The sequence below is a fragment of the Eutrigla gurnardus genome (assembly GCF_963514095.1).
Source record: "Eutrigla gurnardus genome assembly, chromosome: 21".
Lineage (NCBI taxonomy): Eukaryota > Metazoa > Chordata > Actinopteri > Perciformes > Triglidae > Eutrigla > Eutrigla gurnardus.
In genome coordinates, this window is record NC_139932.1 from 15398176 (window position 1) to 15410420 (window position 12245).

The 12245-nt window shown below is 43.0% G+C and overlaps 1 protein-coding gene across 5 annotated transcripts in view; it reads right to left on the reverse strand.

The window, feature by feature from the left end:
• Window positions 1-5050: 5050 nt before the first annotated feature.
• Window positions 5051-12245, reverse strand: part of gramd4a (GRAM domain containing 4a) — a 35651-nt gene continuing 28456 nt past the window's right edge. For 3 of the 5 annotated variants that reach the window (XM_084039358.1, XM_084039357.1, XM_084039361.1), the window contains 10 exons: window positions 12073-12144; window positions 11940-11983; window positions 11740-11849; window positions 11162-11316; window positions 10937-10954; window positions 10009-10153; window positions 9762-9855; window positions 9392-9482; window positions 9215-9283; window positions 5051-9102 (listed from right to left, as the gene is read on the reverse strand). In XM_084039358.1, coding sequence (XP_083895484.1) covers window positions 8992-9102; window positions 9215-9283; window positions 9392-9482; window positions 9762-9855; window positions 10009-10153; window positions 10937-10954; window positions 11162-11316; window positions 11740-11849; window positions 11940-11983; window positions 12073-12144 — 909 coding nt within the window. In that variant the 3' untranslated portion in view covers window positions 5051-8991. The remainder of the gene's footprint in view (window positions 9103-9214; window positions 9284-9391; window positions 9483-9761; window positions 9856-10008; window positions 10154-10936; window positions 10955-11161; window positions 11317-11739; window positions 11850-11939; window positions 11984-12072; window positions 12145-12245) is intronic. The other 2 variants (XM_084039360.1, XM_084039359.1) reach the window with 1 other exon arrangement.

Sequence of the window (12245 nt, forward strand, 5' to 3'; positions counted from 1 at the left end):
CAATACATCACAGATTTTTTTTTTTTTTTTTTTTTTTTTTACAGACACGAAGCAGCTCAAGTGCCTCATTTATTATGATTCCTTCCTAATTTATATCACGTTTTAATATCTTATGATTTGTTGGTGAACATTTTTAAGATGTTTTATCGCACATATTCAGATCTGGAACAATGTTAGTGTTTCTATTATGAGGCTGAAAGAATACGTTTGTATTCTCACAGCAGTGGAGGTTATTTCTGTCTTTTCCCACCCAGACGTAATCTATTTAATTCATTCATTCTTTATGTTCTGGCGCTTTTAGTTATTAATGGTGACTCAAGTTCTACATATTTTCAAATATTTGGGGGAGGATGTGCAGGAAAAGTACAAATAAAAATTCAGTGATGGGTCTTTTTTTAAGTCCCCAGGACAAGAAGACGACTTTTCCAACAGATTATAAAAAGATATATATTTTCCAATATATTAAAAAGATATATATATATATATATTTTACCTAATTATCTTATGCTGTAAGTGCAAGTACGTGTAAAACAAATGCATGAGCAGGGCTGTAGCTACCGCTGAATTTTATTTTTTCTTCTGGGGATTTGAAGAGTTTCAGCAAAGATTTACTTACTCCATTTACTTATATTTATATTTTAGGCTGATTTAATATTTTAGTGTGTATTTTTCCGCAAGAATTTCTTCACCAGAATGGTTTTCTCCAGACAGCGTGGAGAAGGCTTTAAAGAAACAACATTTAAGGAGAAGGGGGCTTACCTCGACGTAGACACCAACAAGGTTTCATCCATCATGGCTGAAATAATCAAAACGCCGTCCTGTCTGACTTCGTAACATCACCCACTGAGCTGCATCCACTGTGAAGCAAGAGACACATCAGCTGGTTTACTACACAGTATTAACTCAGAATAAACAAGTTTGTGAGGTTTGTCACTTTTAAAAGGCTTGTTTTTGAATGGAGTTTGGCTCGATCGCAGCTATGCTAACAGTGTAGCTGCTCCAGCAACACTTTAAATAATGTAATGAGACAAATATGGCAGCCACCTTGTTGTTTGGACACCTGGTTTCTACACAGTTTGGTTCGGACTCTGAGGTTAGAGCTCCGTTTAGTTTTTTGTCAAAATTCACACAAATTTTCCTCTGGAGTTGAGGTTTTTTAACCTGCACAATTACATTTTTTCAAATTTGCATCTATTTGCATCTTTGCATTGGCAAGATTTGCTGTGTGAATTTGGTGAACACACCTTCAGGCTTCTGATTGACAGGCATAGCAACAGTAACTATGGTAAGTTGCTGAAGGGGGCTACTTTAACTCCTGACCTTCTTGTATTTTCTACGTCTGCAGCTACAGCCCTGTAAAAAAAGAATAAAAGAGTCTGACTAACTTCTAATCACCTTTAGTTATGAGCGATGCTTCCATCAAGCCATTATCACCAGCCAGAGGCTATTACAGCGTTTCTATGGCTGGTGTGTTTGTCTCTCACGCTTCTCTGGAAGCCTCGACTCAGCTCGAAAAGCCTCATTTGGCTGTAGTTAAACAAAAATAATAAAACAGTGTGCGCTGGGTTTTGTGAATTAGCAGACAATGTGGCCCCACAGACAGAAATAGCTGCTTCCTCTCTGCGTGGGCGTACCTCTCGGCGCAGGAAGGTTCACCGGGGGGGTAACGCCGAAAACCGAAGAAGACGAATCGCCCGCGAAGACAAAGAGCTCCTGCTGCTCGCTCCTTGGAGCCGATTTGGGTCAGAATCCAATTTTAAAAAAGGCGCGTTATTGGACTGCGTGCTGGCTAAACGTTGATCGGTGTTCTGATCCAGATCAAATTTAACAGCTGTTGCTTAGCGTCTGTGAGGAGGAGGAGGGGGGAGATGGGAAATTACATTAGCGGGAGAAGGCCAACATTATATTACATACTGTGCATTCTGTTTTCCATAAGAAAAGCATTTTATACGATAGTTTTTGTTGCTATTGGGTGATCTCTCTTCCACATTCACTTGCTTTATGTGTGTGCACATTAGAATGATGGCCATTAGCATCCATGATGAAGACAAGCACATGCATCAGGCTAAAACAGAGGCCACGCTGGGTGCTGACAGCTGCTAGAGGGGAGAGCTATGGCCAGAATGGGCCGCTATCCTTTTCATCATTTAACTAATGACTGATGGCCGGGCATCCAAAAGTCTGTCCTCTCCACACCACCACACACAGAGAAGGAGAGGTCACCTCAACCCACCACAGCTAGGAACACACACATTAACACACCGCCGTGTTAGCGGCTCTATCAGAAATACTGCAAACACAAGCTGGAAAGTCTGCATGTCTTACCTCCAGACCAGGTGGGTAGGAAACCAAACTCCACATGCTTTTGAACTTTTTAAAAAGAAAGTTTAAGGTTGTTCTGCCCTGAAAAAAAAAAAAAAAAAAGTAAAAGCAAGTCAAACTATAACAGGAGTCTCCTTCACGATCCTGATCCGAGGTCTAATTAGGCCGGATAAGTGGAAACACCTGTGCAGGCGGACGGTTCAATAATGAGCTGGCAGATGGGAAGCAGGAGCTGATGTATAATGTCACTGAAATGTGCATCGAGCTTGGAACAGATACTTGGTCGCCATAGGATGAATCTTAATGACTTTGGGAATGACTTTTCATGTAGCGCAGAGCGGAGAAAAGCGTTTAAGAATTAGCTGTCGGATTAAATCACTGCCGAGATTAAGGACACATGAGATTGACAAAGTACAGCCAACTCAAATTATTAAGATTATTGTTTCGTTTTTGTGTTTTGGTTGAACTTGTAGTAGAACCGAACGCTGAATGAGATGTTTTTAGGCGACCAAAAAAAGATTTTAACTTTCACATTAAACACATTATGAAAGGATTAAATTTGGAAACAAAAACGAACACATATCCCAGACTGGACAACGCTATAAAGCGTTTAAATAAAGATTTGTGTGCTATTTGACTCTAAATGGACCGTAATTCACCGAATGAACATCATGCTGTATTGAAGCAAGCATGAAATGAGTGTTTGACACCATAAACTCATGTTTATTAAGGAAATATGTGAGAAGAAGGGTCATTGTCTCATTAAGTTATGATCAGGAGTCGCCCCCTGCTGGCCAGTAGAAAGAATGCAAATCCAAGGCACTTCTGTTTTCATTACCGGAGGTTGCCGCCTGATTTGGAGGTCAGAAGTTCACCTCTGTGGAAATTCCATATTTACTGCTCTGATAATATTAATGATAATATTTGACGTATGATTTGGTGTCGGAGCGTGAAGGTCAGCTCAGGTTAATACGGCCTTCAGCTGGCGGACGTCATCCTCTTGCTTTGAGAAGGTTTTATGACTCAATCGGACAAAAAGCTGTCAATATGTTTTTATTTGCTGAATTTATGTTCCAGCCGAAGGAAACCTACATTCCTGCACCGGTGCCACCGACTTCTTTTAAGCATTGCAGTCTCACGTTAGCTTCCAATGAGGATAACCAGGAAAAACGTACTTTACATTAAAGGTTACAGATATACTGAGGTTCTGATGCACAAGGACACACAGTCGGTCCGTCACACTTTGTGGTGCAAATTGTTAAATGGTGCCACGTTTTTCGGCGACGTCTCCTCTGGGTTTGACTAAAAATACACCGAATCCATCAAGCAGAGCGGTGGGCGAGACAGACGCCTCCGAGTGACTCGGCGGTGTCATTTAAAGGGTGTCTCGCCTGCCTTTAACGGCATGAACGTCTGCGACGCCCCTCCTCTCCCGGTGTTGAAACGGAGCGTTTATTGAACAAAGGAGTGGGAAAAAGTCAAAGCTTCGGTTGTGTGAAGACTTTCACATCCACAAGTCTACGCAGATCAGTGAGGGAGAATCACTTTAGGTTCAGGGAGAGTGTGCGTTTAAGCTTCGTCAGCTCCTCTGTGGGAAATCTCCTCTTTTCTTTGCCTTTCTTGTAGAGCCAGGACTGATTTTCTGTTCTTTTTGAAGCTAAACCACATTGTCTTGATATTTGCAGTCGATCTCTAACCGAGCTCTCAGGTTTGGAAGGAAATCCAGTGGAATATAAATTATACATTTGTGGCTTTTATGCATTTCTCCGCCAAAATGTGCTTTCATATTGATATGGATGCAATAGTTCAATGCTTTGGTATCTGCAAGAACTTCCACTCGTTCAGGTGGAAAGATCGTCTCAGTGTCGCACGTCGTTTGTTCTTCAGATTTTCTGTCAAACGGCCTTTTCTAACATTCATATAGTTTTTATTTTGCAGCCATATTCTCCACCTGCACAGGAAGCCTTCCCATTGGCTCTCGATGCGCGCTCACAGACAGACATTTTCACAGCTTGAATCCGCTTTATGGAGGTAATTTCCACTGTGGCATAAAGGGAACCTGTCAGCCGTGGCCTAATGCGAGAGCTGAATTTAGCTCAATTGCTCCGGACGCAGAACTTTTTTACAAAAGGAAGTCATTATGTGTGCCCACATCGAGATCTCAACTGGATTTCTTTTCCCCTCTACAGCTGAGAAACACCTGAGACACGATGTCTGATTGTTTTATTTCTTTTCTCCACATGTAGCTCAGAATATATATTAAAAATTCAGAATGAACTTCCTCTTCTGGGTCACGGACAAAAACAAATAGCCTTAAAATGTTGCCTCACTCACTCACTCGAGATCACAAGAGCAAGACGAGAGTGCAAACATGTCTTCATCCACCTCCTTATTGATTCTCTGGCCATCCAATCACCATAGAAATGGAGTTAGACTGGTAACGTGCCAAACCGCCCACTTTCTTATCCCTACAGAGAGCAGAAGTGCTGAAATATCCTTGAGCAGCTATCTCTGACCTTTGACCTCACTGTGGAAGAACGGAAGAAAAAAAAGGATTATTCTCCCGGCTGACTGAGCTCAAAACAAAGTGTCATAGTGACCTCATGTGGCCGTGTAGAGGCACTGCAGTCTGGAGAGAAAAAACACTTGAATGTTTGTCCAACTATCTGAACAAAAATACATATTTATAAATAAATATAATTAAAAAAAGACAGACACAAGAGCAAAATACCTTAAATTCATTTACTTAAATTAAAAAATGTACAACACATTATCGTTTTGCAATAGACATGTCTTTTAAAAACTCAGCAGGTTTCGTTTTCTTCACTGTACATTTCAATCATTTGTATACAAATTCCTCTTTGACGAAAAACAAAATGAGAAAAAAAAAATGAGGAAGTTGATCACTGTGTCACAAATTAATTACTCTCAATGATTGCAGTTTCCCCTCCAGTAACACTTGGGCTTTAATTAGCAATTCACTGAGACTGCACACGTTTTTATGAGGCCATAAAACAGGACTCTTCTTAATTTATCTAGTAACGTCTTCAGTCATAACGTCAGATTACGGCCGTCTGCAGCCTCGAGACTGGTCATCTGTCTCCGGTCCAGTTAGTGCTGTACACTCGGTGTGGATGTTGAAAAATGCTTAATAAACAAATCAACAGGAAACTGCATATTTAACAGGACAGCGAGGACAGCAGCGTCAACGCGAGGGAACCTTGAAGGACAACACCGGTGTTTCTGACACACATAACAGTGGAACTGTGTTCGCCAGCAGCGAGGTCGTCGTGTGCAGCCGGCCGGTAAATTAATTAAAGGAATATTTAGACATTTTGGGAAATGTGTTTAATAGCTTTCTAGTAGTGAGGAGTTCATAAAGGGACAGAAGTGTCTAACTTATCCGATTACACTGAATAAACCCTGCTTGTACATTCTGATGTTAGTGAACCTACCTGACTGATGGTTTTTAATAACCTTTAACAAACCCATCATCTTCGTTTACAGACGGTTGTTATGGCTAAATAATTGGGAATATATGACTTCATATGCTCCCATAGTATTTTATTTAAATTTGACATCATAGAAATGACACAATCCCTAAATAAACGTACATAAAAAGTAAACCAACATAACTTAATCATTTCCACCTCTACGAGTAAATACATCGCTACAGCCGGCAGCACCAACTGTCCAAAGATGAAGCTAAGCTAACTGGATGCATACGGACATGAGTGGCATCAAACTTCTCACCCAATTTCCCAAAATGTCGCACTATTCCTTTAAAATGTGCTGGCCTCTTTTCTCCAAAGTGCCTTACAGTAATATGAGTTTACACTGTAGGGGTCAAACACACTGGTGTTGCCATTTCCGTCCACCATGACCATCGCTGCTCCGCGGTTTTACCGAGACCTGCACTAACACTGTGACCAAGCTGCGTTGTCGCCCCCTAGTGGATTTAAGTTGAGCAAAAATAGTCACGCGGGCGGTGCACAGCCAATGAGATCTGACGTTAATTCAAGAACAGCAGTCCAGTCTTCATAACTCCAGAGTCAAAAGGAATTCAAACTGGGTCGAGAGAAATTAAAGGAAAACAACAACATATTTTACAACCTTCTGTAAACATGAGCGTAGGCAGAATATGGCAGACAGAAAGTTAAAGATTTGGCAAAATAAAATATATAGAGATTTTAGAGGTGATACATTCTGTGCTTTATCCGAGTGCAGCCTTGTCGGGTTCTCCCAGACCCCCATAGCGGATTCTGAAAAAAGGCTTCAGGGAAAAGCTTTAAGGGGCTACAACGTAGCATCTAATCACACAGTGAGAGCGTTAATGATTTCACCTGCTCCAACATCCCACAGGTTTCCCCCCTTCATGGATCCAATTCATTCCGAAACAAAAATAGAAAATCCATGACTGGGAAGGCAGCTTATTAATAACAAGCCAAAAAGAAAAAAGAAAAAAAAATCATACAAATGGATGTCAAACAAAAATCTCCATCCTTTAATTAATTTGAATTTAAAAAAAATAAAATAAAGTGGTTCTTTGAACCGGTCCATTGCTTTCTCTGGCAACTTCATATCCAGCTCAGCTGATTTTTAATTAGTAACGAGGATAAGAGGACTCGTACAGACGACAGAGAAACCTTGACATTTGGAGTCAGATAACGGAATATAATCCGGGTTTCTGGAGGATTGGTGACACCAGTGTGATTTAGGACCGTTAAATATAAAGAATTTACCCAGTGAGGGACAATGACTGGAATAAAAAAATAAATAGAAATGTCAAGGTCTCCCTTTTAACAGTGTTCTGTAAGACTGACACATTAGAAACTAAGGTTTGTGCTGCTGGGCGTACAGTTAATGAAGGTGGATTAGCTACTTTTTGTAAGAGAAAGGCCCTCCGGATCCCGACCTCCCCTCCTTCTCAAGTGTCTGATGGAGTTTGGCATCATAATTCTACATATCAAAACCGTTCTGCAAGAGTGAAGGCCTGCTTTCGTCTTGTGAACGGTGTCTTTGTAAATAAAGTGACGTAACCATATATTTCATATACTACTGTTTACAAAAGCTTACATTTAGATCTGGAACGAGTGGAAGAGCACCTACGTGATCTCTACTCACTGCTGCGTTACAGAGAAGTGGAAAAATAAGCAAAAAAAATAAAAATGAGGCATGTCTTCATAGCTCATAGTTGTGGTTTTTTCCGCATTGATCTTGGACGATGAGGTTCAGATTCAGAGTTTAAAGGCTGAAATGTGTGAAGGAGCGACGCGCTAGTGGTTGCCTTTTCAAGTACCTTCTTCTGTCACGATCAGGTCAAAGGTCGCCTGGCTCGTTGGAGATGTCAGTCTGCTATTAATACAAAGTGTGACAAAAAAAAAAAGAGAAATACCTAAGTGGTAACTTTGAGACCGTTTGCCAACACTGAGCGTATTCTGTATTCAAAAAGTCTATCCATCAATGTGAGGAACTCCAGTTAACATTCTACTAAAGTGCCGGGAGAAAAAAAAAAAAAAAACCCTCTCTCTTTATGTAGATTGTGCCTTGAAAAGAGGAGTGTGGACACGGGAGGCTGCGCTCTCCGCTGTGTCGTAGCTCTAAATGGCAGTCGGCGTGGTAACCATCTGACGGTGGTTGTGCTCTCGTCTTGGACGCAATCAGCAGCTCCAGGACCACCAGAAGGCTGTTTGTTACAAAGAGATCATTTTTCCAAAAAAAGAAAAGGCTTTTTTTTTTGTCACGACACGTTTCACATTCGCACACTCACAAACACCGAAGCGGATGCTGAATGCACGTTTTTTTCTGTTAGGTCGACGACGAAGACTAAAAGCAAACCGTTGCTGCTGAAATGTGTGGAGGAAGAAGAAGAGAGGGGGAAAATAAATTATGGACAGCAGCAATGTAAACTAACAGAAAGGCTCCATGTCAGTCAAATAATGAGCTGACATATTCACAGCTAATACACTTTTTTTTTTAAAACTGACCACTCACACACAATGTTGGGCTTTGCCACGAGGCGCCAGTTCCATCTCTAAATGCTTCAACATCAACGGTTGTTCTTGATTTATAAAGCGAAGAATTTACACATTTGTTCCTACAGATATCTGGCAGTTAAAAGAAACCTCCTGTTTGTCTTCTACTCGTTGCATGATATTCATTTGACAGCCAGGTGGAGCCACTTCTTGAAACCTTGGCAGTCCCTCCACTGACTCGCGAACACAAAGAGAAAACAGAGCCAATTTCTGCCCAACACAGTCACTCACACATGCAAACACAGAAACCAGTCAGCCAGGAAACCAGTCAGCCAGGAAAACCAGTCAGCCAGTCCGTTGGTCGGTCAGGTGGGAGAGGAGAACCAGCCCCCTCGCCGGCCTTCTGCTGCCTGATAAAAACCACACACCGATCCTCGCCACTCCTCAGAACCAGTCGGCCGACTTTGTTCATCATCCAGCACCCAGAGAAAGTGTGTGACGCGACACACACACACACACACACATATGTCCCCTCCAACGAGGAAGCTGATGCCCAAACAGAGCAGAGGAGTGTGGTGGGGGTGGTGCTCTTCTAAAAAAAGAAAAAGGAAAAGAGTCCAGTTGAATCTCAGGAGGCTCTCTGCACCAGACTCCAGGCCCCAGTGTGGAGGTCTGTTGCTGGGATACAGGCTGTCTAGAGCTCGGCGCTGGCTGGCGGTTTGGTGGTGGTCATCATCTTCATGTACTGGGTAAAGATGGCCTCGAAAGCCTCGTCTCTGTGGATCATGGCACCAAACACCAATGGCTGCAGGGGGCGGAAATGCTCGGTAATCAATATCTCTTTCTGATTTCATGGAATTGAATCCAAAACCACCGCGTGAACGTAAATAAGGGGGAGGAATCTCCCCGTACTTTACCTTCTGAGTGGAAGGAGTCGCTATAGAGATGCCCATCCCACTTCCTGGTAGGACTGACAGTACTTTGTACTAGGCATTCAGAATAAAGAGGATTATTATTAGTTTTAATATAGCACATAATCATGTACAATAACAACAAATAATGTGTTTTCATGTACAGTTTCTGGAGGGATTTACCTTCTGGATGTCAGTGATGTCCACCAGCTTGATAACTTTATTCTTCTTGGATGAGCTGGATCTGGAGCTGGAGCTCTCAAAGCACAGGTAACTGACGAAGAGAGAGAGAGAGAGAGAGAGAGAGAGAGAGAGAGAGAGAGAGAGAGAGCTCAGTGAAAGGCAAGCAGAACAGACGACAAAGTGAATGCACTTCCTGTCAGTCACACATCCGAGGAGGTGAAGACATTTAGAGATCAGAGATATTCTCAGGAGGAGGGCCGTCCTACTTGATCCGCCGTTGACTGACTGACACAGAGAGCTCCTCCTCCTCTCTGCTCCACCTTAAAGAGGAACTCTTTTCTCCCCCAGCCAGTTGGAGAAAGATGCTTACTTCTCCGTGACGTAGAGCACTCCGTTCCTGATGTAGTCTGTGGGCATCTTCCTGTCTCGGTTTATTAGGCAACACCTCCAGCCGTTCTCACACACTGGAAACACACAGGGAGGAGGAATTAAAGAGAAGATTGATGGACACTTCAACATTCAATTGCTTTTAAGCAAGAATTGTGGATATTTGGTCCACTCGATAAAAGACGGGTAACATGATGGCTTTGGTTTTAAGCTGCAGTAACCCCTCTCACCCGCCAGAGGGCGCTCCGTCTCCAGCAGGTTGAAGATCTCATGAAAGGCTCCCTTCTTGGTGCTGTGGGAGCGCCCCGCCTCCTCCTCCCTGCTCACCCCACATGGGATGGTGGCGAGGCTGCTCCGTGAAACCACCGGCTGGACCTGGAGAGAGGAGGAGGAGGAGGAGGAGGAGGAGGAGGAGGGAGGAAAAAACAGATGACAGGACGACGGAAATAAAAGAGAAAACGCCATGAAGGAGACGAGAAGGGGATGTGGGAGAGGAGGAAGGACAGGGATAAATATTTAAAACCAACTCTCTCCACACAACAGACGACATGTTCCCAGAGCTGCTGAGGAGAGTGGCCGGGATGAAGACGGCTCAACTTTCAGTGTTGCATCGTTATGCATGTGCACTTGTTGGCATCAGGCATTAGTTAGTGTGTGGAAAAGATATATATACGGAGACTAAAGATGTACATGTGGGTGATCTTCTTTTACCCGTCCTCTGCAATAGTGTTGATGGCAGTCAACCGACATTTAAAAACAGGGTTAATCATTACGACTAACGGGGAAAGGGAAGGACTTCATGAACTACCGTGAAATGATGGGCAAGGTGCTACTCTATGTGCACTTTAACTATCCAATAGAAACACTGCTGCACTGTTACAGAGCATCTATGTGAATGGATCAAAAAGATTGTTTTTTATTACTATTATTAAGTTACATTTAATTATTTAATGTTAAAAAAAGCATAATTATAGAAAATATGACATTATGACTATAAGTCATGGTGACATTTTGATCCATTCTGTCCACAAACACCGACTGGCAGTACTGAGGTGAGTCTCACATCTTGCGTGCACACACATGCGCGCGCACACACACGCTTTGAGGTGAGCTTGGGCGCGGTAGAGGATCCAAAGGGAGACACACCAGAGTCCCTACCTTCTCAGAGCCAGAGAGCTGAGAGAGAGAGAGGACAGAGCACACCTGTGACTGGAGGTCGCTCGCTCACTCCGACACCAGAGAGAGTACACGTGAGCGAGCTGTAATGCATGACAGGACTGGGGGTATTTTGGTACTTTATTGATGGGTTTTTTCCTCTTTGTCGGAGGGGAGGAGAGGGCAGTGATGTGGGGAGACTTCAGTGGGTGGATTCTGGGTCCTTACCCGCCGCGACACAGTGGCGTTGGTCCTCTCTTTGAGCTGGGGGTCCGTAGGAAGGCTGTTCCACACGATGTAGGGCGTGTCGTACTTGTCCCGCAGCTTTGGACAGCTCTTGAACAAGAAGTCTATGATGAAGAACTTGATACCGGCGTACAGGCCTGGAAAGGAGAGAGGAAGGAACAGGCAAAACAATTAAAAAAAATAAATGTATGGAAGGTTGTGAAAAACTGTCCACAAATAATCTTACTTTTAAAGCCTTTTTTGTCATTTATCTCACATCATTCAACTTCTTTCACAAGATTTCCTTATTAATATCTTTTTAATATCAATACCTATTTAATAGCCCACGGCACTTAGTTAACAAATAACAACGGCAGCTAACAATGTCAGATAAGCATGCCAAGAGCCTGCAGCTGCCCCTCGCAGGCAGAGGGAGAACCGTTACACAAGGGCTGCATGAATGCATTTGTTTGTGTGCGCTGGATCGGGTGCAAGTATTTGCATTCTTTTGGAGAGGCGATGCTGCGTGTACAGTATGTACAGACGGATGAAGGAGCTTAGTCTTAGCGTGAGACTCTCACCCATCATGAAGCCCATTAGTTTGTATGGCAGGACGCAGGAGGTGATGAAAGCCACCCACAGGCAGATGTAAAGCTTCCGGGTGCTCTCCGGCTGCACCCACATGAAGAGGCTGAGAGACGAATACACACAAACACACAGAATAACTTAAATACAAGTCAAACTCCACATTTAATAAAACATATTTGCTTTTTAAACTTACTTCTTTATCTTCTCCAACACGTCTGACATTTTACCAAACAGGTTCTGTAAGGAGAGTTAAAGCACTGAATGAACCAGAACCGTCTCCCCGTCTGTGAACACTGATTGGACAGGTTCCATTTACTGTGTTGTACCTGTGCTTTTTGAGCGACGTCAAGTACAAGCTGGAACTTTTCAGATACAGTCAGGTCTTCCTTCGGAGGCTCCTGCAGGAGAACAAAGAGCACAGATGATACGTTATGTTCACCCCCACTGGTGGAAACGCTTTCCCTCCCGACATACAGAGACAGGAAGCAGTTAAAACAGG